General features: G+C 39.1%; 1 protein-coding gene across 2 annotated transcripts in view; it reads left to right on the top strand.

Annotated features, from left to right (window-relative positions):
- LOC100809559 (pre-mRNA-splicing factor ATP-dependent RNA helicase DEAH1) overlaps window positions 1-27,348 on the top strand; it is a 39,978-nt gene that overhangs the window by 7,146 nt on the left and 5,484 nt on the right. Inside the window, exons 11-25 of one of the 2 annotated variants that reach the window (XM_006581940.4) lie at window positions 180-243; window positions 594-673; window positions 892-959; window positions 1,071-1,128; window positions 2,782-2,839; window positions 2,915-2,983; window positions 14,632-14,700; window positions 14,927-15,016; window positions 15,407-15,493; window positions 15,717-15,832; window positions 15,916-15,982; window positions 22,036-23,076; window positions 23,367-23,429; window positions 24,195-24,318; window positions 24,394-24,494. In XM_006581940.4, the coding sequence (XP_006582003.1) occupies window positions 180-243; window positions 594-673; window positions 892-959; window positions 1,071-1,128; window positions 2,782-2,839; window positions 2,915-2,983; window positions 14,632-14,700; window positions 14,927-15,016; window positions 15,407-15,493; window positions 15,717-15,832; window positions 15,916-15,982; window positions 22,036-23,076; window positions 23,367-23,429; window positions 24,195-24,318; window positions 24,394-24,494 (2,155 nt within the window). Of the gene's footprint in view, window positions 1-179; window positions 244-593; window positions 674-891; window positions 960-1,070; window positions 1,129-2,781; window positions 2,840-2,914; window positions 2,984-14,631; window positions 14,701-14,926; window positions 15,017-15,406; window positions 15,494-15,716; window positions 15,833-15,915; window positions 15,983-22,035; window positions 23,077-23,366; window positions 23,430-24,194; window positions 24,495-27,348 lie in introns of both variants that reach the window. The other variant, XM_041016619.1, reaches the window with a different exon arrangement.

Consider the following 27,348-nt stretch of genomic DNA (forward strand, 5'->3'; position numbering starts at 1 on the left):
GTTTTTTTTATCATGTTCAATCTGTATGTTTTGGAAGTATATTTGTGTATTCTGTATTTGCACATGGGAACCAGAGCCCTTTTACCATTGTGCATTGTGTAGATTCCAATCACAAATATCAAAGATATAGCTTCTGTGTACCTAGGAAAAGTTTTATCTGTTTCGTTTATTGTCCCCAGGTACAAGAAAGAGATATATGAACTTGTGAAAAAGCGGTCAGAGGAGGCTGACAATGCGAATGAGGTATGGTAATCGATAAGTTTGTATTCCATGAGTGTGAGATCCCAGCTGGTTTATTTATTAACTGTTGATTATTGTTGAAATATAGTTTTTTATTCATTTAAATTAAGCTGCTTACCATTTATTTCTGCTTTACTTTCTATTGGTGATTACTAATTTATTGCCAAGACTTAAACTGTATGCTTCTATATTCTATAATACAACACAATCCTACTCATTTTTACTGGAAATTGGTGTAAAGATATTTTATCCAACAGTATTTAATCCTTTTGGGATCTGGGCATATGATAAGTAAAATTGACAAATCTATATGTTTCTTTGCCAAACGCTCATATGTTCTCCTGAAATTGCAGTATAGAATGCCAGAAGCTTATGATCAGGAAGGTGGTGTTAATCAGGAGAAGAGATTTTCTGTGGCTATGCAGCGTTACAGGTATTTCACTAACAACATGATCTCCATTCCAGTTGAAAAAATATAATAAAAAGAAAAAAGAAAGTGGAATCACATACACTATTAGTCTATTCTTATAAAACTAGTTATCATGTGTTTCGTCAAGCTTTTATCTTGTGATTGTGCATGAATTTTCAAAAGAACTTTTTAGTTGCTTAATTAAACATCTTATGGCTTCTTTTTTATTTTTTTATTGATAGGGATCTAAATGCTGAGGATAAGATGAATCCATTTGCTGAACAAGAGGCTTGGGAAGAACACCAAATTGGTAAATATATCTGTATTATTATACTTGTATAAAATCTCTCATTTTTAAGAAAGAAGTGCTTATTCTTTAACTGTATTATTATACTTCTGGGTTCTGAATTATATCTTTCAGGAAAGGCAACACTGAAGTTTGGTTCAAAAAATAAAAAACAAGTCTCTGATGATTATCAGTGAGTTAGTTCATCTCGAAACAACTGTTGCTCAATATTATACTGTAATCTGATTTTGTATTACTTGCTTCTATGCGATGAAAGTCTAGCAATTGGATGGCATTGAAGTCTTAAGTTTGTATATTTTTATTAGGCTAAATTGCTCAGAAGGTCCCTCAACTATTCAGGAGTTTTTTTATTAGATCCCTCAACATTTTTTGTTTTCCAATTGGATTGTTGATCTTGTATTTGTTTTTTAATTGGTTTCCTGTGGTGTAGTTCCGTCTGACTACCATTTGTTTTGCTGTGGGATAATTAAGGTTAAATTAGTTTTTGTGTCCTCTAATTTATTTTTTAGATTCAGTTTGGTCCTTTAGTTTTTTTTTGGGTTCAATTTGTCCTCTAATTTTCTAAATCGATTCAATTTGGTCCTTCGATCTAAATTGTAAGAAATCACACTTGTGGCGGTTCAAAACCATCACTAAGTAGTTTTAAACCACCTCAAAATGCAAAATTTCCCAAAAAAAATGAATCGGTTTTAAAACTTGGAGGATCAAATTGAACAAAAAAAAACTAGAAGACCTAATTAGATAAAAAAATTAGAGAACCAAATTGAACCTAAATTTTTTTTTTGGAAGGCAGAAAATATATATATATATATATATATATATATATATTATTAATGAGAAAGACAGCAGCACCAGAGGTGCTGCTGGTGACATATACATAAGTACAAGACACCTATTATACCACCCTCCAATGATGGACGATGCGCTCTTTCTACTCTGGTCCTGGCTCAAAGTTATGGAAAAAGACTTCGATACACATTTTAACCAGTGGTCTTCCAATTTATCAGATGTATTTGTATAATTAGAAAGGGAGGGTAAAGGTTGACACCTCTTCCAAGAGGTGCAGCATGCATGTGTTTAAGTATGGGGTATAGCTGGGACATAATTTTCTGTACCAGCTATGTTTTAAACTTATACCTGTACCTACAGTACCTCTGGTACTCTTTCATATATATAATTATACAAAATATTCCACAAGGTTGGAAGACCAACATTGACCCCACCACATAGTCTAGATATGTCTAACCCATATTAACCAAAATATTCCTCAAGGTTGGAAGACCAGTGATTGAAAGAAGTACTAAACTTTTTATCTCTGGTCTTTAACCATGACCATGCTAGGAAAAATTGAACCTAAATAATAAATTAGAGGACCAAAAAACTAATTTAACCGATAATTAACCACATGGGCCCATTTAAAAATCAAATACAAGATCAAAGACCCAATTAAAAAAATTGTTTACTGACCTAATTAACAATTCCCAAATAGTTCAGGGTCCTATTGAACAATTTTAAATTTTTGAATTAGGTCCCTAAACAATTTTTTTCCTTCTAATTGGGTCTCTCTAGTTAATTATCTGTGAACAAAACAAACATTAGTTAGATAGAACTATATCACGAGGACCCAATTAGAAAACAAATACAAGATCAATAACCCAATTGTAAAAAAAATGTTTAGGGCCTAAATTAAAAATTCCTAAATAATTTAGGGTTCTATTGAGTAATTTAACCTTTTTATTGTTTAGATTTAGTATAGGATGTTATTTATCACCTATATTTCTTTGAGCATACAAATAATTTATTTTAAACTTGCTCACTATTTTAGGTATGTGTTTGAGGACCAGATTGATTTTATCAAGGCATCAGTAATGGAGGGAGATAAGGTATCTGGATTACACAGCTTGACTCATGGTATTCAATGGTGATATTCTTTTGTTTGAGTCAGTCTCTCTTTGCAGTTTGATTATGAAGAGATGGAAGATTCACATGAAAAATCCAAAGCAAAGTCAGCTTTCGAGGCACTTCAGGTAGCATTTCATTATTTTATTGATGGATTTATTAGGTGCTAGCAGATTGACAGGCACTAACTTCCCAATAAAAAAAATTTACATCTATATTTTACTTGTTTAAATATTTAATATTAAGTTATAATAAATGAAATTAAAATATTTAAAACATTTGCTTAATTTTAAGAGAAATGCTAACAGTACAATGTCTAACTCTTTTACATAACACTCTGTATTATAAGGTGAAATTCTTGTGGGATCCATTAATGATGTGGGTCATGCTCCCTATTTAATGAGTTTCTTTTGTCATTTAGTGGAACCTATAGGAATTTAATCAAACAGTGGTGTGTTGGATACTATGTGTTGTTAACATTCCTCATATTTAAAATTAAAAAGGACAATAAAGATGGAGAATAGATCGGTGTAGTAGTTTTCAATCAAATAAGAAGCAATTTTTAGTTACTCAAGTGGGAGAGTGGAACCATCTATAACTAGGATTATATTAGGAAGTAGTGCGGAGGATTTTATCACACAGGGAGGGAATGATTAATGTGACAGATTGCCAGAGAGGCACTGAAGGGGGATTGGGATATCAAGGAAGTGGTTAATTTAATAGATTGCCAGTGGGATAATTAAAGGCATTTGGGAGGAAAAGTTTGACATGTATGGATATAGAATGGAAAAGGGAGACAAAAGGGGATAAGGAAAATATAGAGAAGAGTGAGGGAGGGTGGAAGGTATTTGTTACCCCGTGTTATGTAATTTCTATTTCAATTCACTGTAATCCATTCATTCCAGATTTCCAGTGTAAAATCCACCACAGGTACTGATATCACACTAATATCAGCATATCATGGTGGAGTCATCATTTTTTTTATGAGCAAAAATACTAATATATTAGATATAAACAGCAGTACAAGAGTTACTATACAAAATACACATTAGCTCCAAGATATGCAGAAATATGGTATCCTAATACAAGTTAATTAACAAGAATTAGGCTACCATACATCTGACTGTAAACTTGGTATATAACTACCCAATACCTATAGCCTACTTGTCGCCTCATTACAAAAACCATCCCTGATATTACTGGACCAGTAATGGAAAGGTAAGTCGAATCCTTTTTCCAGGTTTCTAAATCATGTTCAGCAAAGAAATATAGCATCCTCCATGAGTTTGTTGGCATTGAAATTGTCATTTGAGAAGACAATCCTATTCCTATGGGGCCAAATGCTCCTAGTTAGGGATATCCACCAACTCTGCCAATGCTGCATCCTGGTACCCGACAGCCTGCAAGAGGAATGTTGGAGGAAATGAAATGGTGCCTCGGAGTTTGCGGGAAAGCTCCCACCACATTTATCCAAGACACCGATTCCCATCATAGCGGCATGACCTTATCACATGAAAAGAATAAGTGTGCTGCATCCTCTTCAAAATTCCTGCAAAATGGACACATACTGTCATTTTTTTTCCCCAGCAAAGATAGATATATTATATATATGGGAGTACCAGAGGTACTGAAATACAAATTGTAAAACAGATAGACAATTGGTTCCAAATCAGACTTAAATAGTCTAGATAAGAACCAAAAGCTAATTACATATTAGCATGTAGGCTACTAAAACTATATCTACTGCTCTCTCCTCATTACAAAGCCTTCACTAAGGTTACTCGTTCATTGGTTAAAATGGATTACAAAATTTTTCTCCATACTTCTGAGCCATGTCCACAGTAAGAAAATTGCATCGTCCATCAATCTGTTTCCATTGAAAGTTTCATTGGAGAAAACTATCTTGTTCCTGTGCTGCCAAATAGTTCATGTGAGAGCCGTCCACCAACACTTCCATCTGCTACTTAGAATTCTAGCATCCTGTCCATGAACATGTTGAAGAAAGTGTTGCCTTGGGTTTTGCGGGAAAGCCCCTACAATGTTTACCCAGAACAAAGATTCCCACCATAGAGGGAGGATTTTACTGCATTGGAAAAATTGATGGGCTGCATTTTCGTCGTTGTTTCTGCAGAACGGACATAACACATCATTGATCTGTACATGTCTTCTTCGCAAATTTGTTTTTGTTGGTAGTCGATCTCTGATTAATCTCCAACCAAAGAAGGATGTTTTGCTTGGGATCTTTAGTTTCCACACCTCCTCAAACACTTGTCTTTGTGCTGAATATTGTCCAGTTGGGTTTGCTTTCCACACCCAATCGTCTCTTATATGTGGCTGAACTCGATTGCCATCAATGTCACTTAGGAAATTAGCAGCCATGTCAATCTCACTGTCAAACAATGGTTTCCTCCATAAGAGATTCCACTCCCAACCTGTGTCCGTGTGTGTTCCCATTTGCTGGATAAGCTAATTTTGCTGGTTGGAGATGAGATACAGCCTGTGGTATTTTGCTACTAATGGAATCTCATCAGCAATCCAACTGTCATCCCAAAATCTGATCCTATCTCCGTACCCTACCTTCCACGATATTCCCTTTTGGAAAGCATTTATTTGCTGCGATTGGTGAAAAGCCTGTTTTAGGTCCTGCCACCATGCCGATTCATTACAGCCTCTTGTTGCTGCCTCCATACTCCTCCAACCACCATATTTTGACTCCAAGCCCTGGTGCAGCGGTAAAGTTGTGCCTTGGTGACTTGTTGGTCATGGGTTCGAATCCGGAAACAGCCTCTTTGCATATGCAAGGGTAAGGCTGCGTACAATATCCCTCCCCCATACCTTCGCATAGCGAAGAGCCTCTGGGCAATGGGGTACGAAGTTTTTTACCTTGGCCCATAATTCCCCTTGGTGCTAAAATAAGTTTCATCTCCATCTGCCAAGCAATGCCATGTTGAAAGTTCTACTGTCTTTGAGGCCTAATCCCCCTTTTTCCTTTGGGAGGCATACTGAATCCCACTTAATCCACGCAATTTTCTTTTGGTCAACTCCACCCCCCCATAAGAATTGGCGTTGAATACTGACCAGCTTGTCTATGACTCTGTTAGGGACCCTAAAAAAAGAAAAGAAATAGATAGGAATAGAAGTTAGGACTGACTGTATAAGGGTCACTCTCCCCCCAAAAGAGATGTGTCTTTGCTTCCATTTGGCTAGCTTTCTCTCACACTTGTGGATGATAGGATCCCACAACTCACAGCGCCTTGGGTTTGCCCCAATTGGTATACCCAAGTAGATGAATGGTATGTGCAACAGGCTACAATTCATGTAATTTACAGCATCCTTCTGTCACTGATCCGACATTCCAATTGCCCCAAAGCAGCTTTTCGCGAAATTAATTGAGGCCTGATACAAGCTCAAAGGTCCTCAGAATGACTTTAATTGCCTTAACATTACTCATTGATGCCTCACCAAAAAATATTGTGTCATCAGCATTCTGTAAAATGCTGATCTTGACACTGTTTGTGCCCACTGGGAACCCTCTGAATAAATTCTTCTCCACTGCTTGTCTCACCAGTCTATTTAAAGCTTCAGCAACGATATTGAACAAGAGAGGCGCTAGTGGATCCCCCTGTCTGAGTCCTCTTTGTGGGATGAACTCATCTGAGGGGCTTCCATTGATCAATATTGAGATAGAGGCAGATCTTAGGCACCCATCAATCCATTGGATCCACTTGGAGCAGAAACCCATCCTCCTCAACATGTATATCAAGAAATTCCAAGAGACTGAATCATAAGCCTTTTCATAATCTACTTTGAACATCATGCATGGCTTTTGACTCCTTTTAGCTTCGTCAACCACCTCATTGGCTATAAGCACACTATGCAGCATATGTCTACCTTGTATAAAAGCAGATTGCCTTTCTTCTATTATGGATGGCAGCACCTTCTTCAATCTGTTAGCTAGTAACTTAGCCACAATCTTATACATACACCCTATTAGCGAAATAGGTCAGAACTCATTGAGGTTTTGTGGATCAGTCACCTTCGGGATTAAGGCTATAAAAGATGCATTGCAGCCCTTAGGAAAAATTCCATTGATGGAGAATTCATCCAAAAACCGGATAACATCAGGTTTGATGACTTGCCGAAATTCCTTGATAAACTTAAAGTTCAATCCATCTGGGCCAGGACATTTGTCGTTCCCACAATCCCCTACAGCCTTTTGTATTTCATCCTCATTGAAATATCAAGCTGAACCGATGAGTGTGATCCTTCTTGTCTGTGAGTCGCAGTCTCTTGGGTCCACCTTTGTCCTGAGTTGCTGGTGTTTCTCGCCACCACCGTCACGTACGAGGCTGGAATTGTTGCATACTGTGGTTGTCGTTGCCCACCTACACCATTGTCATGTCTTGCATTGAACCCCTTTGCTTTACCTTCAGCTACATGTTCTATGTTTCTCTCTAATTCTCTCCCATATTTCGAATGTTGACATACAGTTTCAGGCCACCAACAACAATATTATCCAGCTGCCATTCTAGTCTGTGCACATCAATGACCCCCTTAAACCTTGCGAAGCCATACCTCCTGCCACTTTTGTTTCTCTGCTTAGAGATGAAAATCTCCCTCACATCCCCCCATTTTTTGAATTGATGCCACGGGTCCTTCTCAATTGTGTTTTCTGGGAATCACGTGAAGTAGAAGGATGAGATATCGTTCTTATCCCTCCAATTTGCACGAGTATAGCGGTGCTGTTGTCTGTCATTGTTTCCGGCGTAGTTACGTCAGGGATCCTCTCTCATCCACACTCTGTCACTCTCTTTGGCCCTCCCTCTGTACCTAACTCTCACCCACTCACCGTTTCTCTCTCTACCACTCTCTCTCATCTCTCTACAGTAAATAGTAGTGTTCACAAAAGACTTTTTTGCTTCCAGTATCCATGAAACCTGTTACATACTGATTGATTTCCACATTTCTCCGACGTAAATTGGTCTTTGTAGGCAATGAGTCCTGAATTAGTCTCCAAGCAAAGAAAGAGGCTTTAGTTGGAATTTGGAGTTCCCGTAAATCATTAAAGACTCTTTCCTGATTCTCATTTGTCATTTCCCTAACTAGCTAATTGTACACACTTCCCACTGAATAACTCTTGCTTGGATCTCTTCTCCAGACCCACTTGTCATGTGTGTAAGGATGAACTGTGAGGCCTTCTATATCTTCCATAAATTTGGCAACCATATCTATTTCAGCATCGAAAACTAAGCGCCTCCATTGCAATCTCCATTCCCATCCTGCATCTGAGATCATCCCCATCTGCTGTATATATTGGTCTTGCTAGTCAAATATAAGGTAGAGTCTAGGATACGTCACCTGCAGCAGTACACCATCTACATTTCACACATCCTCCCAAAATCTCTCCTTGGCTCCATTCTCGACAATCCACTTTACCCCACTTTGAAACCACCTTCCCTCTCAGTAAACTGACAAATGAAGCTGAGATCCCGCCACCATAGGGATTCACTGCTGCATCTTCTTACCTCATCCAGGTTCCTCCAGCCCCAATATTTTGAATCCAACACTTTAGCCCACAACTCTCCCTTACGATGAAATAAATTCCATCTCCACTTTCCGAGAAAGGCACAATTAAATTTCCTCATGTCCTTAATTCTCAAGCCCCCTTTCTCCTTTGGAAGGCATACTTATTCCCACTTGACCCATGCAATCTTCTTCTGCTTTGATTCTCCTCCCCACAAAAACCACCTCTGCAACCTCATCAACCTGTCCAGAACTTTTGTTGGAATCCTGAAAAAAGAAAAGAAATAAATAGGAATGGAATTTAGGACTGACTTTATGAGAGTCACCCTACCCCCAAAGGATAAGTACTTTTGTTACCATTTTGACAGCTTACTCTCACACCTCTTGATAATAGGATCCCAAATCTCACTACATCTTGGGTTTGCCCCAATTGGAAAACCCAAGTATGGAAAAGGCACAGCCAACAATTTGCCGTTCAAGTAACTAGTAACATCCTTCTTCCATTGTTCTGACATCCCAATCGCCCCAAAGCTACTTTTCGCAAAGTTAATTTTTAACCCTAATACCAGCTTGAAACTCCACAATAGCACCTTGATAGCTCTGACATTTTCTGTTGAAGCTACAACAACAACAACAATGCCTTATCCCACTAGGTGGGGTCGGCTACATGGATCAACTTCCGCCATAATGTTCTATCAAGTACCATACTTCTATCCAAACCATTAATTTCGAGATCCTTTTTGATAACCTCTCTTATAGTCTTTTTGGGTCTTCCTCTGCCTCGAATTGTTTGTCTTCTCTCCATCTGGTCTACTCTCCTCACTACAGAGTCTACCGGTCTTCTCTCTACATGCCCAAACCACCTAAGTCTATTTTCCACCATCTTCTCTACAATAGGCGCTACTCCAACCCTCTCTCTAATAGCTTCGTTTCTAATTTTATCCTGTCGAGTCTTACCACACATCCACCGCAACATCCTTCTGTTGAAGCTACCCCGAAGAAAATTGTATCATCAGCATACTATAAAATACTGATTTCCACTTTCTCTCTTCCAATTAAGAAACCTTCAAACATCTTTTTCTCCAATGCTTCTCTCATCAGACCATTTAATCCTTCATCAACAATATAAAGAGAAGTGGGGCTAAATCCCCTTGTCTGAGCCCTATTTGTGGAGTGAACTCAGCCAAGGAATTTCCATTAACCAATATGGAGATAGAAGCAGATTTGAGACAACCCTCAATTCACACAATCCACTTTGAATAGAACCCCATCCTCTTCAACATGTATAGCATAAATTCCCAAGATACTGAATTATACGCCTTCTCATAATCGGCTTTGAACACCAGGCAGGGCTTTTTAAATCTTTTTGCTTCCTCAACCACTTCATTAACAATGAGAACACTGTGCAGCATATGTCTACCCTCTACGAAAGTAGTTTGTTGCTCATCAATAATGCTAGGCAACACCCCTTTCAACCTTCTTGCTAACAACTTAGCCACAATTTTGTACATGTTACCTATTAGTGAAATAGGTCTGTAATCATTGAGATTTTGCGGGTCTTGAACCTTAGGAATCAGGGCAAGGATTGAGGCATTGCTTCCTTTAGGAAAAATTCCATTAACATAAAATTCATCCAAAAAGCGAAGCACATCAGATTTGATTATGCCCCAAAATTCCTTTATAAACTTAAAATTAAGCCCATCAGGTCCAGGACTCTTCTCACTTCCACATTCCCACACTGCATCTTTGACTTCTTTCTCATGAAAGTGCTCCAAGAGCTCATTGTGGTGGCCAATGGCCTGAAATCAGACCGCATCTAATCTGGGTCTCTCCTCCTCAATCTCCTCAAATCTCTTCTTATAGAACAATCTGATTTCCTCTTTCACCCTACTGGGTTCTTCAATCCATTGCCCATCAACAAACAACCCTTTAAACACGTTGTGCTTGTGAGTATAGTTAACTATCAGATGAAAGAAGCGCGAATTGCAGTCCCCTTCCTTGATCCATCTGGGGGACCTTGCATTCAGCCTTAATAGGGATTCATGAGAGTGAGCTGCTACGCACAGTTCCTCCTACAACTGCTATCTAAAACCTTTAGCTCTTGATCATTCAATTGTCTCTCATCACCTTCAGTTTCCAGCTTATTTAGTTCCATCTCAATACTTCTGAACTTCTTCTGCATGTTGCCAAAATGCTCCGTGTTCCTAGCTTTCAGCCTCAGTTTGGCTCCTTTTATTTTTTCTCTTAATACAAAGCCTCCCCAGACCTTGACATTGTTGGTTGTCTAGCACTCTTGGACAACTTTTCTGAATGTTTTATCTTGGAACCAACAGTCCAAAACCCAGAAAGGTTTCATAGTTGAGAATCTCAACAGGATTGGGCAATGATCTGAGAAATTTTTCTCTAGTATGAACTGAGTGCTTCATTGCCATTTACTTACCCATTCATCCGATACAAGAAATCTGTCCAATCTGCCTTTTGCTGTTCCATTTGGTCTATACCAGGTATTCTAAGAATCTAAGATGGTATTAGAACATATCCAAGATTAATTCAAAGGGCCACCCACCATGTTATCCACGCATCAAGCCCAAAAGTGTTGGGCGTGAGGGGGTGTATTGAGAAAAATCCAAGTCCCACATTGGCTAAAGATAAAGCCAAGATAGAGTATATAAGTGAGGGACAACCTCACCCCTTGAGCTAGCTTTTAGAGTTGACTTAGGCCCAAACACTCATTCTAAGATGGTATTGAGAGCCTATCCTTTGTAGTTATCATTCAAGATCTGTGTATCCATGGCTTCCGCACCTTCAAATCCTGTATCTCAGTCATTCCCAAACACCATTGCCAAGAAGCTCTTATACCATATTTGATAAAACTGAGTGAGAAGGTGAGAAAGTGTTTGAGAAGATGAGAAAATTGAGAGAAAAGACTGATATTCTGAAAAGTTAATCTGAGTTGGTTACAATGAGAGGTATATATAGACCTCTAAACCTTTACACTAGCAGTAACAGAATCTAACTAACTAACTAACAGCAAAGGCTAACTAAATTAACTAGCAGACTAATTGAATTAACTAACAAACTAACTAAACTAACTGAACTAACTAATCTGTTATCAGATATCTAATGCTAGAGAAGTGCTGTTAGCAAAGGCTAACAACCCTTACAAGTACACAAAATTACAAAACTGTTTATACAGTTATATAACACATGCTCTAATACCAGGTGAATTTTCCCCCCACACAAGGCACATCTTCCACCTCTAAGTTGGCTATCATTCATTGAATGAAATTACAAATGAAATTACAACCAATGTGCTTCCTCTCCAATCTGAAAGTTTTTTGACTCCATAGGCATAAAATTCCACCTGCACTGTAGCATGCTGGCTGCAGTTCCCAGCTAACATCCGTATCACCCCACAAGGCTTAGCATGCAGCCTTATCTACTTGTTCCTTAGTCTCTTGCAGGCACAGTATATCTATTCTTTCTCTCTTTACCATCCTTCTTATTGCTGCCCACTTCACCCCCCTCCCCAATCCCCTTATATTGTAGGATATGATCTTCATGGTACATCCTCCTTATTTCCCATCTTTTGAACCACCTCTGTATCCCTTTCTTCCAGGTTGATCAACTTAGACACCATTGATTCCTCCCTTTTTCTGCAAGTTACTCCCATAGTTTTTGCCATATCCCAGTTCAGTACTACCTTCCTTTACCTGTTCACAGGTTGAAGAACTTGGAGCTGCTATTACCTCCCCTGTTACATGCTGTTCACTGTTCTGTTCTTCCCATCCAGCCACTTCCTTCAGCCCACTACCCTTCATCTCTGGTGATGATATATCACAGATATGTGAGGCATTGGTATTTTTTTGTGTTGAATGTCCAGCTTTGAGATCAACTGTTTTGTTGAGGCCCATTTGCGTTTTACGCCTTTATTTCTTGAATATACTTGCCAAGTGTGAGCTGGCCCATTTGATTTAACTTCCAGGTTGTCCTTTTCCCCTTCATTTGTTCCATCATGGGTGTGTGTAGCAAGGCCCAATAAAAGGCTTTCAACTTCCTCAAGAGCTTGTGAGCCCCTCCACTTTAATTCAAAATTTGTTGACCTGGGTGGTCCCCTTTTCTGATTTTTATCTTCCAAGGCCAATTCCTCTTTCCCCTTTTCTGCCTTATTCCCTCATGTCTCTTCCTTGTGACCTCTGGTTGCTGTCTGTTTCGTATCCTTGCCTCCAGACTGTAGTTGTTGGATAGGTTTGCTTATACCACTATCAGCGTTCCCTGCTGTCTCGCTCTGTCCACAGCTTTCGTCCCTATGCCTGGGTTGTTGTGGTCGTTGTGTCAGCACCCATAGGGTATTACCCTTGGATCCAAGCGTGGGGCATTGTCCGTCGGACAATTGCTTATCACGAGCAGCTCCTCCCAGTTTTCCTCCATTTTCATTGTTGATATTCATCGGAAACTTGCTTTCCGATGACTCATAGGTTGCCGATAATGGCAGCCCCGTTTCGCTCTCATCAGAGCTAATTTCCTCTGATGACCCCATCATGCTCCTCATACGCCATTTATTGGTGTCTGGACTGTGGCATGTCTCCTCTGCCATATGAACCGTATACTCCTCCTCATTAATCTAAACTGTTACAACGTGATGAATGGTAGGGTGTTGTGGTGTTTTAATTAACACCCAAGCCCTATCTGTCGCTAAAGTTCGTCAACCTCGTCATCCACCTCCACTCCTTCCCCTACCACCCACACAATCTTCTTGATGTTCTCCTTGTCCCATGCGTGTAATGGGATTCCCCAACACTAAATCCGCACCAGCCTATATTCGGTCCGCATGCTCGAGTTCCATTTCTCCAGAGTAGAATAAGGTCATTCCATTCACAGCTCCCTCCTTGCACATTTCTTCAGCTCTTGTATCAGTGAGTCCCGTCAGTAATACCATATCATCACCTAGGTATTTTGGCATGATGTCTTCTCCTCCAACCCACATGATTTCATCTTCCATTTTATCGAATAGCACCAGGTTCCTTAATCTTCCAACCCATGCATTACTGTACCATTTAGTTTCCTCTATGGGTATATTCAGCTGCAGTGTCAAATGAGAGATTGATCTCGTTAGAATCGCGTGCCTTGGAAACCATCTCTTCTTCGTGTTGTTGTTTCCTTTCGCCACCACTGTCGCATACGAGACTGGTGGTTGCATTCGTTGTGGGTGTTGTTTCAGTAGTCCTTTGTTCCTGAACGTGTGTTCTGTTTCCTTTTTGCCCTGTCGCTGCTCATCCTCTGCTATCTTGTCCATGACTAACCCCACCTTGTGCTTCATGTTTATGATAGATTCGCCATTTATCATTCACTCCCTTCCATGCTTTGGGCAATTGGCATGCAGTTTCAAACCAATGATCATGTTGTCCAGCTGACGTTCAAGCATCCCCATGTCAACCACTCCTTTGAATCTAACAAAGCCATACTTCCGACCACTTCTGTTTTTTTTCTTCGCAATGAAGACCTCTCTAACGTCCCCCCATTTCTTAAATTCAAACCACAGATCCTTCTCACCCATCTCCTCTGGAAATCTTGTGAAATAGAAGGAGCAAACGTCTGGTGCATCCCTCCAATTTGTCCTTCCTCTTTCCCGTCGTTGTGCTGCCAGTGTCACTGCTGATTGTTGGCCATACCTATTCTCGGTGTAGGTACGTCGGGATCCCTCTCTCACCCACACTTTGTTTCTCTCTCTCACCCACTCTCTGTTTCTCTCTCATCTCTCGAAAAATGTTTTAGCTAATTACAAACTTATGGTGGAGTCATCATAACAGGGTGTTTTGATTCAATTTCTATCATATTGTTATTTTATTGGTAAATTAAAGTGGGCAGTCCCCTTTACTAAGTAGTCTAGATGAAAACAAAGGTTTGGCCATTCTTAAATTCAGTGCCACTCAACCATATTCTTCTAGTCTTAACTAATGATTGAGGCTACAAAAAATACAAGCGAAAAGGGTAGGAAGTTATTATTCAGAGTATTAGATAGCAACTGGAAAAGATAACTTGAGGCTGTTATTATATTGGTTAATGGAATAATTATATTAATCATATTATTGATATTTTAATTCTTTGAGAAAGAAACTAAGCTTTGAGGTTGACTATTAGTCATCCATTTAAAACTTGAGGGTTAAGAAATAAAAATCTCAATCTTCTGGCAAGATTAATTTATAAAAGGCGACCAGAGTTATTCACTTTCTCTGTTGTCTTTTTTTTATAGGAGGAGAGGAAAAAGTTACCTATGTTCCCTTATCGGGATGAATTGCTCGAAGCTGTTCATAATCACCAGGCATGGTCCCCTCCTCTTACCCCTCTATTCCTTTCTTTCCTTTTCCCATATTTTTTTATTCTATTTTTTTTTATATTTTGGTGTTGACAATGAATGAATTTCTTCTCTGTAGTCAGTGAACTGTTCTATATTTGTATTCATTTGATTTCATTACCTTTTTATTAGTATTTTCTTGCATACAGTTGTATATTCATTCAAATTAACTTTGAATAATCTCTTTATATAGGTACTTGTAATTGTTGGAGAAACTGGTTCCGGAAAGACAACACAGATCCCCCAATATCTTCATGAAGCTGGCTACACAAAGCGTGGAATGGTACGATTTGATTTCTTTTTATGTGATTACAATAGATGAATTTCATCTGAAAACCTTACTTAATGACCCCATTATATTGACTTTTATTTTACAACATGCAAATATTGACGAGGCAGTGCTACTTTGTCGATGTTTCATTTTTCTCTATTCCTGTGCTGTATGTCTTGTCGACTATTATTTAGAAAATGTGGAACAAGTAGCTATTTGTTTGTTTTTCCATGTATGTTACTGTATTTCCTAAAAAACATTTCAAGAACAGTGGCCGTGGTTTAAGAATTAATTTTGATTGGGTCGTTCAACTGTGAATGCTTGAAGCTTTTCACATCTTGTAAGTTTATTATGCTCTCTGAAGGAAACAAGCAAGCATAAGGTGGTTATATTTTTGTGCAGATTGCATGTACTCAGCCACGACGTGTTGCGGCTATGAGTGTTGCTGCTCGAGTTTCTCAAGAAATGGGTGTTAAATTAGGACATGAGGTAGGCTGCCTCCATTATTAAATATATTAACACAGATTCTTTGTTGATTATTATTATAACTTTTATTTGCTATTAAGATTTCCTATTTCTTAGAAAATGGATATGTTTATGTACATAAGTGGTAAATTTTAACTTCTCTTTAATATGTAATTTGATTACATACGTATCTCTCTTTCACATGTCTTAGTCTTTCAAATGTGTAATTCAAACTTTTTAATTGCAGGTTGGTTACTCCATCCGTTTTGAAGATTGTACATCAGAGAAGACTATTCTGAAATACATGACTGATGGAATGTTACTGAGGGAATTTCTTGGTGAGCCGGATTTGGCAAGTTATAGGTGGGCTTATATTGGATTCATATTTGGGGTTTGGTTGGAGGCATTATGATTGTTCTCTTATTTTATGTTTGCAAATGTTGCAGTGTTGTGATGGTGGATGAGGCTCATGAAAGAACACTCTCAACTGATATTCTGTTTGGATTAGTGAAGGTGGACAGAAAATTCTTGTCATGAGCTAAATTTGCATGCCTTATTTATAATTCTAGCAGATTGAGAGTTGAGACAATTAAATTCTATTCCTTGAACAATTAGCAGTTTGATTGTGATATTCAAGACACTTTGGGCATATATTTGATTGAGTCTAGTGCAAGTGTTTTTCTATACATGTAAGAAATCTGACATGGTGTTGATTGCATGGATTTCTTTTGTTCTATATTGTTGTGCAATTATTTTATTTGGTTACTGGTCAATCTGTAACTCATCAATGCATGGTCTTTGCTCATATTTGAATTTATTTGATGAGCATGTTCAGGTTAAATGAGTAAATACTCTTATTTGTAGTTGTTCATTATAATATCCTCCTGTGTACTTACTCACACACACTGTTTTTGGAGTAAATAATCATTTTGGTCCCTGGAAGTGGTGGAATTAAGTATGAGAAAGATGAATAAAACAGTAAATAACAGATAAAAACAGTGGGAAGAAATGGATGAAATAGTGGAATTGTATTATGGTAGGACAATTACAATCTCAACAGCTGAAGGAATAAAAGATAATAATCTGATAGTGTACTACCAGATCCCAAATCACTGATTCAGTGACCCTACCAAATAACAGAATTCTTTCTTGCCCACTACTGCTCAATACTACTACTTATATACTATTTTGATGTATCCTCTGCCACCTCATCATTCTTTTTCCCTTTTCCATTCTTCCTCGTATACACTCTCCAAACCTTGGGCCTATTAACATTCTCATCAAGGCCCACTTCCTTACTAAGGTTTCTATCAATTCCATCCTCCTTAGCAACAACCTTGTCCTCAAGGTTAAAATCTGGAAACTGTCCTCTAATGAACGCATCATCTTCCCAAGTCACATCATCACTGGACTTGTGCTTCCACTGAACAAGACTTTGAGGCACAGATACTCCTCCTTGAGTGATAGTGCGTGAACCAATGACCTTCTCAGGATAAAATTCATCCATATCAGTAACCTCTAGCTCTGTGGGTAGATCCCCTTGCACAGAATAATCACCAATAGCCTTTTTCAACAAGGAGACATGAAAAACTGGATGTATCCTAGACTGTGGAGGTAATTGAAGCTTGTAAGCAACCTCACCCAACCTCTCAATGATCTGAAACGGCCCATAAAACCTTGCAGCCAGTTTAGGATTGATTCTCTTTGCTACAGATTGCTGCCTATGAGGCCTTAACTTAAGAAAAACCCATTCCCCTACTGCAAACTGAACTTCCCTTCTCTTCTTATCTGCATATTTTTTCATTTGTTGTTGTGCTCTCAGCAAATGAGCCTTCAACTGATTCAAAGCCTCGTCTCTTTCACACAGCTCCATAGCTACAGCAGCAACTTTGGTCTCATTACTCAAGAAACGGATGATGTTTGGTGGCTGCCTCCCATAGACTACCTCAAAAGGAGTCTTACCAATAGATACATGAAAGGTGGAATTATACCAGAACTCAGCCCATGGAATCCAGTGTGACCATGTCTTTGGTTGTTCAAAAGCAAAACAACGCAAATAACTTTCCAAGCATCTGTTAGTAACTTCAGTCTGGCCATCTGTCTCAGGGTGGTAGGCCGAACTCATCTTCAGTTTAGTGCCCTGCAGTCTGAAAAGCTCCAACCAGAAATGACTCATAAAGAGGGGGTCTCTATCACTAATGATAGATAGAGGAACACCATGAAGCCTGACAATCTCCCTAACAAACAATTCTGCTACAGACTTGGCAGTATAAGGATGTTTCAACAGCAGAAAATGGCTATATTTGGAAAGTCTGTCCACTACTACTAGCACAGCCTCAAACCCCTTAGATTTGGGTAAGCCAGTGATAAAATCCAAAGAAAGATCCTCCCAAATGGCATTAGGAATAGGCAAAGGTTGAAGCAAGCCTCCAGGTGCTGTTGCTGCATATTTTTGTCTCTGGCAAGTATCACATGCCCTCACAAAATCTCTAACTCTCTTTTGCATACCTGTCCAATACAGATTAGCTGCCAATCTTCTATAAGTTCTTAGGAACCCTGAATGTCCCCCCATAGGCGTTTCATGAAATTCCTTTAGCAACACGGGAATTGAAGGAGAGTCAGAGGATAACACCAGACGACCCTGATAAAATAAGACATCCTGCCGCACAGTGAATCCTGTCTTAGCTCCAGGATTCCTTTTGAGTTCTTCCACTGTTTTCTTCAATACAGGGTCCTGCCTAACCTCTTGCAGCAATTGCTCTCCATCCAACCATGTGGGATATGATAACATCACAGCCAGCTCCATATCACCATGGCATCTTGACAAAGCATCAGCAGCCTTATTCTCTAATCCAGGCTTATATTTTACTTAAATTGATAACCTAGAAGCTTAGCCAACCAACATTGTTGATCAGGTGAAGTTACTCTTTGTTGCAGGAAATGTTTCAAGCTCTTATGATTTGTATAAACCACAAAAGGTTTGCCCAAAAGATAGTGCCTCCAATGTTGGATTGCAAGCACCAAGGCCATAAGCTCCTTTTCATACACAGACTTTGTCAAATTCCCATCAGATAAAGCTTTGCTGAAGAAAGCTATTGGTTGTCTCTTTTGCATCAGAACTGCACCAATGCCCCTTCCTGCAGCATCACACTCCACTTCGAACGGCACAGAAAAATCTGGCAATCCCAGCACTGGAGGTGTAGTCATAATCTGTTTAAGTAACTTGAAAGCAACTAAAGCTTCTTTTCCCCACACAAAATTGTTCTTCTTAGTTAATTCAGTTAAAGGTTTGGCAATTTTGCCATAATCCTTAATGAATTTTCTGTAATACCCAGTGAGCCCTAAAAAACCACGCACTCCTTTCACATTTTTAGGCTCAGGCCATTCTAATACACATTTAATTTTGTCTGGGTCTACTGCTACCCCATCTCCAGAAATGACATGGCCAAGGTAGTCCACCTGTTTACAACCAAACTTGCATTTAGCTTCATTGGCCACAAAGCAATGAGATTCCAGAACTGACAACACTAATTTCAAATGCTCCAAGTGTTCAGTTTCAGATTTGCTATATACCAGGATGTCATCAAAAAACACCAGTACAAAATTTCTAAGATAGGGTCTGAAAATGTCATTCATTGTAGCCTGAAATGTTGCTGGTGCGTTCATCAACCCAAAAGGCATTACAATGTACTCATAGTGTCCATTATGAGTCCTAAAAGCAGTTTTATGAATATCATCCTTATGAACACGAATCTGATGATATCCAGCCTTTAAATCTATTTTAGAAAAAATAGTTGCTCCATACAATTCATCCAATAACTCGTCCACAATTGGAATAGGATACTTATCTGGAACAGTGGCTTTGTTTAAGGCTCTATAGTCCACACACATCCTCCAGGACCCATCCTTCTTTTTGACTAAGATAACCGGGCTCGAAAACGCGCTCATGCTGGTCCTAATAACTCCTGCAGCTAGCAACTCCGTCACCTGCTTTTCAATTTCTTTTTTCTGGTGATGAGGATATCTGTAGGGCCTTACATTGACCGGTCCATGCTCAGGAATTAACTTAATCTGATGCACCTGACTTCTTTCTGGGGGTAGAGTAATTTTTTCCTGAAATACTTCAGAAAATTGACTTAGTAATTTGGTCAATTCCATCTGTCCAGCTGCTTGAGCAATATCCCTCTCTTCCTGTTGAGTCCACCACCAACCTTCACCTCCCCTTCTATGCTTATCCTCTAAAAAAGAGTGTAAGCAGCTCTGCTTTTCCTGTATACGGCCCTGAGCTTGTAAGTTTACCATTCTTCCCTCGTGCATAAACTGCATTGATAGATCCTTCCAATCCATCACCACTTTCCCCAAAGTGCTCAACCAAGACACTCCCAGCACCACGTCTAAACCTCCCAGCTCTAACACCAACGCATCCACATGAAAAACTTGGGGCCCCAAATCAATTTGAACTCCTTCACATATTCCCTTTGAAAGAACCTTATGACCATCACCTAGCTTGATGTTCTTAGCTGCCATAGGGGTCACAGATAACCCTAATGCTGTAGTGATTTCTGGGGAGATGAAATTATGGCTAGCTCCACTGTCAATTAAAACCATCACATCAATACTAGCAATTTTTCCACAAATCTTCATCGTATTATACTCCCCCATGCTACCCATCACTCCAATCAGATTGCATTCCGCCTCTGTCTCCTCTCCCTCTCCCTCCGTTTCAGTGGCTTCAAGAGAAACAATTTCCCCTTCCTCGTTCAGCTCTTCCCCTTCTCCTAAAATCAGAACACGCATTGCTCGTTCAGGACACTTGTGGAGCGTGGGATGGTACTTCCCTCCACACTTAAAACACAACCCCTTGGCTCTTCGTTCAGCTATTTCATCACTCTGAACGCCGCGAACTCCCTTCCACCGTTCCGACGACAGCGTACGACGGTCATTTTCCCCTTTTCGTCCTGTTGAATTCATTGAGGACGTGGGATTTGTATTTGACCCGGTAGAACCCGTTTTCTGACTTGGAGCGTACCCACCCGAATTAGAGCGGGTAAAATCTTTGTGGATCGGGTTAGACCCATTTCGAGATTTAGACAGCAGCCTATTGGGCTCACTACGGCCCATACGATTCTTCCCATAGTAACGATCTCCTTCATCGTCTTCTTCCTTCAGTTCCTCTTCAACATCTTTGGCCATCCTCATCACTTGCATACGATTCTGCGGATTCAACGTTCGCACCCGCCACCGAATCGGTTGTTTCAAGCCACTCATGAAATAACCCAAGTACTGCTCCTCCGGTAAACGACCCACCTGAGAAGAAAGCAGCTCAAATGCTTCGACAAACTCTTCTACCGTTCCCGTCTGACGGAGGGTAGACAACTCCTCAAACGGATTTTCCAATCTTCTACCACCATACCTCGCAATCAAAGCTCTCTTCAGAATTTCCCACGAAAGATCATCCTCTGTTTCCCGTAACAAGTTAAACCAATGGATTGTTGAGCCCTCCATACTCAGACGAGACAGCTTCACCCGCATTTCATCAGGAGTATTCTGCACGTCGAAATAGATCTCTGCGCGCGTAATCCACGCTACAGGATCTTCCCCTTCAAACACCGGAAGTTTGACCTTCTTTTCGACGAGGCGAGACTCGTTCTGAGTTGAGTCACCAACAGAAGTTTCGCCCTCTGGCGACACTCCCTTCTGACTGATCTGTTTGCTGAGCTCAGTAAGAATTACACTCTGTTGCTGCATCTGTTGAGCATGTTGCTGCATCTGCAGAGCGAGGTCATGCAACGTCGTTGTTACGTTACCCATTTGTGTCTCCAAAGCTTCAATCCGCTCTCCCATTTTGGGTTTCCTTGGCATTTACAATTTCTGGTTTCAGGGGGTATTGATCCGGCAGGTCGGACCAATTGGTGGAATTAAGTATGAGAAAGATGAATAAAACAGTAAATAACAGATAAAAACAGTGGGAAGAAATGGATGAAATAGTGGAATTGTATTATGGTAGGACAATTACAATCTCAACAGCTGAAGGAATAAAAGATAATAATCTGATAGTGTACTACCAGATCCCAAATCACTGATTCAGTGACCCTACCAAATAACAGAATTCTTTCCTGCCCACTACTGCTCAATACTACTACTTATATACTATTTTGATGTATCCTTTGCCACCTCATCATTCTTTTTCCCTTTTCCATTCTTCCTCGTATACACTCTCCAAACCTTGGGCCTATTAACATTCTCATCAAGGCCCACTTCCTTACTAAGGTTTCTATCAGGAAGTATATAGTGTTGTCACATTAGTTCCTGAACTACAAAAATTTCAAATAAGTCCCATAAATTTTTAGTTGTTTAAGTCCTTAAACTTAACCACATACTATCATTTTTGTCCCTATGTTAATATCATCACTTAAGTTGCACAATTTTTTTGCATTTTGGATTAATGTGTTTGATGAATTAAACTTTCAGGGACTTAATTGAATTTCCTTAGTTTTAAGGTAAAATGTGTCAGTGGAATATATATTCAGGGATTAAAACGGTTGCTTACTCTGTTTTTGTTACAGGATATTGCTCGTTTCCGGCCTGATCTCAAGCTGCTGATATCAAGTGCTACACTTGATGCAGAGAAATTCAGTGATTACTTCGATTCTGCGCCAATATTCAGAATTCCAGGGAGACGATATCCTGTTGAAATAAGCTATACCAAAGCTCCAGAAGCTGACTACTTAGATGCAGCTATTGTCACATCACTTCAAATCCATGTCACTCAACCTCCTGGAGATATATTGGTATTCCTTACTGGTCAAGAAGAAATTGAAACGGCAGAAGAAATCTTGAAGCATCGAACTAGAGGCTTGGGGACTAAAATTTCTGAGTTAATAATATGCCCTATATATGCCAACCTTCCAACTGAACTACAAGCTAAAATATTTGAACCCACTCCCGAAGGGGCACGAAAGGTTGTCCTTGCTACTAATATTGCAGAAACGTCATTGACAATTGATGGGATCAAGTATGTTATTGATCCAGGATTCTGTAAGATGAAAAGTTATAATCCAAGAACAGGAATGGAGTCTTTGCTAGTAACTCCCATCTCAAAAGCTTCAGCAAATCAAAGAGCTGGTCGTTCTGGAAGAACGGGTCCTGGAAAGTGCTTCCGACTGTATACTGCATACAATTATCACAATGATTTGGATGATAACACTGTACCAGAAATACAGCGGACTAACCTTGCAAATGTAGTTTTGACTTTAAAAAGTCTTGGTATTCATGACTTATTGAACTTTGATTTTATGGATCCTCCACCTGCTGAGGCCTTATTGAAAGCTTTGGAGCTTCTATTTGCATTAAGTGCGTTAAATAAGCTTGGTGAATTAACTAAGGTGGGTAGACGGATGGCAGAGTTCCCACTTGATCCAATGTTGTCAAAAATGATAGTGGCTTCAGAAAATTACAAGTGTTCAGATGATATCATTTCTATTGCTGCTATGCTTTCGGTTGGAAACTCAATATTTTACCGTCCAAAAGATAAACAAGTACATGCAGACAATGCAAGGCTGAATTTTCACACTGGAAATGTGGGAGACCATATGGCGCTGCTAAAGGTTCTGTCTCTTCTGACTTTTTTTTTTTTTCTGTATTTTGTTGGTTATCATCTTATCTATATCCATATTTCCTTTGTGTGAAATGTTAGACTCTATTGTTGATCTAATTATAGATTGAGTTGATCTAATTATAGATTGAATATTTATTTTGTGCTTGTTGTGTATTTACTTTTTCACCTGGGTAGGACATGGCCAGATTATCATTGGATTGCATATTTGTTTATAATTGATAATTGGTGTTTCTTCAGTCTAGATTTTTACTGAACCTTATTATTATTATTATTATTCAGGTCTACAATTCATGGAAGGAGACCAATTATTCAACGCAATGGTGTTATGAGAATTATATACAGGTATGGGTCTTTGTCTAACAAACTACAAACCCAGTATTTGGTGCGTCCATATTTAGTGAAAAGTGCTGGAAGAAAGTAGTACACACGTCTGTACATGGTTAAGTACAATAAGTAGTGATAATTTAGAAATGTTACTCTAGTTAACTATTTCTAAATTTAATTTTGTTTAATTGTTAGTTCATTTAGAAAACATATGAGTTTAAATATAATAATCTTGGAAAATTTTGGACAATCTGAAGACTGTAAAATTTATTATTACCATAAAAAAAAACTACCTCCATCTTCTCCTTATTGACTGCGGAGATGTTTGATGCTTTTGTGGTAAATTTTTGTCGTGTTAGGTTGATAGCTACTTTAGTGGGTTTTCTTTTGCAAAGAGATTAGCTAGTTTTGTGAAGTTGTACTTAGTACTTACTAGTCCTTTTCTTTTTATTGATTTATTTTTTCTTTTTTGGGTTTCTGGAAGGATATCTTACCATTTCTTTTATTACTTTTTAATTTATTCTACTGATAGTATTTGTTTCATAAAAGACCAGTTTAGAACTTATATGTGAGCTTATGACAATGCTGTCCATGTTTAGTTCCCCTGTCACTTTCAATCACAAATGAACTATTTCAACAATGATCTGTCAGTGAAATGATAATGATTTATGGTTGTGACAATTTGATACTTTGGTCTTCTTTCCTCTGTTAAAATGCTTTTATGCATCCGGGCATTGATTTCTGCTGTAATATTCTAAATTTGTTTGTTATTTTGATGTTCAGGTAAGGAGTATGAAACGGGCTAGGGATATTCGTGATCAACTGGCAGGTCTTTTAGAGAGGGTTGAGATTGAACTAACTTCAAATGCTAATGATTTAGATGCCATCAAGAAATCCATTACATCTGGTAAACTTATAAGACTAATAATTTCTTGCAATGCAGATTTTTTTAGTGTACTGAATCTAATTTTAACTGTTGCAGGGTTTTTCCCACACTCTGCACGGCTTCAAAAGAATGGATCATATCGAACTGTTAAACATTCACAGACTGTTCACATACATCCTAGTTCGGGGCTGGCTCAGGTACTTGTCTTTTATGTTGCTGATAACATCTGTTGCTTTAATGGACTGCTCCCTTCCCTATTTCTAGTTAACATCAAAAGAGTTGTGTTGTATTATTTTAATAAACAATTCAAATAAATTGAACCAAATTTTGTTGTAAACGTGACCTTGCCCACTCCTTAGAGTAACAAGTTCGAGTAACAAGTGATCTTTGCTTTGCCTTTGTCCTCATATAATAATGCTTTACCTGGTGCATTTTTTTATGTAATGAATAATGCATACAACATCCTATGACTATCACAAGTGGAATTCAGAAACTAACCCACTGCACTTACAACAAAGGTGATGCCTACTAGGAGTCGATACCTTCTCAGGTCTTTCAATGGCTCCTTGACCTGGAAGAAGGTTAGCATTAGGGTCATAGGGAGCATCCAGAGAACAGACGAGCATATTGGTCTTGTCTTGGTCCATTGGATACTTATTTTGAGTAATGGCAACACCGAAATGGGACTAGGCAACCTCAATTCCCAATAAATATTTGAGAGGGTCCAGATCTTTGTTTGAAATTGACGGTATAGATGGTTTTTTAGGTGCTGGATGCCAACCTCATCATCGCTAGTGATGACAATATTGTCAACATAGGCAACAAATGTAATGGCCTTCAGGAGAATGAATGAAGAAAATAGAGTGATCGGCCATGCCAATTGTAGCAAGGCAGAACTGTAATGTCATACCAGGCCTAAGGGGGATGTTTCAAACCATGAAGAGAATAGCACAACTGACAAATGAGGTGACAAGAGAAATAGGAGGGAGATAAATGCTCATAATTTAAAATACAAGCGTAGAGAGGATTAGGATTGTGAGAGGACCAAATACCTCAGTTGAAGCTAGATTTTAAGTGAGTAGTAACTGTTTACTCACAAGCTTAAGCTTTATTGCTTTAAACATACATATATATACACATTACAAGGATTTAGTGATAAGACAGCTTGATGGGAGGGACAACAGTTCACAAAACTACAAATCTTGAAGAATTTGCTTAATCCACATAAGTTCACATGTGACCATAGCCATAGATCGGTACTCAGCCTCTGCACTGGATCGAGCGACAACAATTTGTTTCTTGCTTTTCCAAGAGATAAGATTCCCTCCAATGAAAACACAATATCCTGATGTAGATCTCCTATCAAGAGGACAACCAGCCCAATTTGCATCACAATATCCAGATACTTGTGTACTACCCTTGTCTTCATATAGCAATCCTTGACCAGGAGCTCTCTTTACATATCTAAGAATACGCATAACGGCATTCCAATGATTGACATGAGGACTCTGCATAAACTGACTAACCACTCCAACAGCAAATGAGATATCAGGTCTTGTAATGGTGAGATAAATAAGTTTTCCCACAAGTCTCCTATATCTCTCAAGGTCAGGATAAACTTCACTTTGATCTGCCATGAGCTTTAGATTTGGATCCATAGGACTATCAACAGGTCTACAATTCTGCATGCTTGTCTCCTCCAAAATATCAAGTGCATACCTCTGTGAGATCACAACACCATCTCCTGATTGAGCCACTTCAATACCAAGGAAGTACTTCAAATATCCCAAATTTTTGGTTTGGAAATGGCTGAACAAGTGCTCTTTTAGCTGAACAATCTTAGTAGTATCATTCCCTGTAATCACTATATCATCAACATAGACAATTAGATACACACATTTCCCAGGGGATGTATGGCAGTAAAAAATAGAATGATCAGCTTCACTACGTTTTAGCCCAAAAAGTTGAACAATACTACTGAATTTACCAAACCAAGCTCGAGGAGATTGCTTCAACCCATAGAGAGATCGATGAAGCTTACACACAAGGCCATACTCCCCCTGAGCAACAAACCCAGGAGGTTGCTCCATATAAATCTCCTCCTCAAGATCACCATGGAGGAAGACATTCTTTATATCAAGCTGATGGAGGGGCCAGTGACGCATGGCAGCCATAGCAAGAAACAGACGAACGATAGTAATTTTGGCTACAGGAGAAAAGGTATCACCATAGTCAAGATCATATATCTGAGTATAGCCTTTGGCCACTATTCGAGCTTTAAGCCGATCAACCTCACCATTAGGGCCAACTTTGACTGCATATACCCATCTACAACCCACAGTCTTCTTGCCAAGAGGAAGAGTAACAAGTTCCCAAGTATCATTATTCTCAAGAGTCTTCATTTCATCAATCATAGCTTGTTTCCATCCAAGGTGATTAAGTGCCTCATGAACATTAGAAGGAACAGTAAGAGAAGATAACGAGAAAACAAAGGAAGAGTATGAAGGAGACAGACGATGATAACTCAAGAAGTTATAAATAAGATGAGGGTTACGAGTAGACCGAGTACCTTTCCTGATGGCAATGGGCCAATCTGAATCAGAGTGATGAGAGGAAGTGGAAGAAGAAGGATCCATGGTTTGAGGATTGGTTGGAGAAGGCTGAGAATCACGAGGAGAAAGCTCAGTCACTGTAGAACCACCTTGTCTTGTCCTTTGTTGATAGGTAATAAGAGGTGGAGAAGCAACTTCAGTTGGATTTGGTGGAGAAGATGGGTCTTCACTAACATTTTGGTCAGAGTTATCTAGTGGACTAGGAGAAGGAATTGGGAGGACTTGCTGGAGAGAAGAGTGATCCATGGAAGGTGAGAAGAAGGGTGTGTCTTCGAAGAAGGTTACATCTGCAGACATATAATATCGTCTTGTGGTTGGAGAGTAGCATTTGTAACCCTTTTGAAGACGAGAATAACCCAAAAAGACACACTTGATGGCCTTAGCTGAGAGTTTATCTAAACCAAGAGAGAGATCATGAACAAAACACGTACACCCAAAC

Source organism: Glycine max, chromosome 6 (assembly GCF_000004515.6).
Source record: "Glycine max cultivar Williams 82 chromosome 6, Glycine_max_v4.0, whole genome shotgun sequence".
NCBI lineage: Eukaryota > Viridiplantae > Streptophyta > Magnoliopsida > Fabales > Fabaceae > Glycine > Glycine max.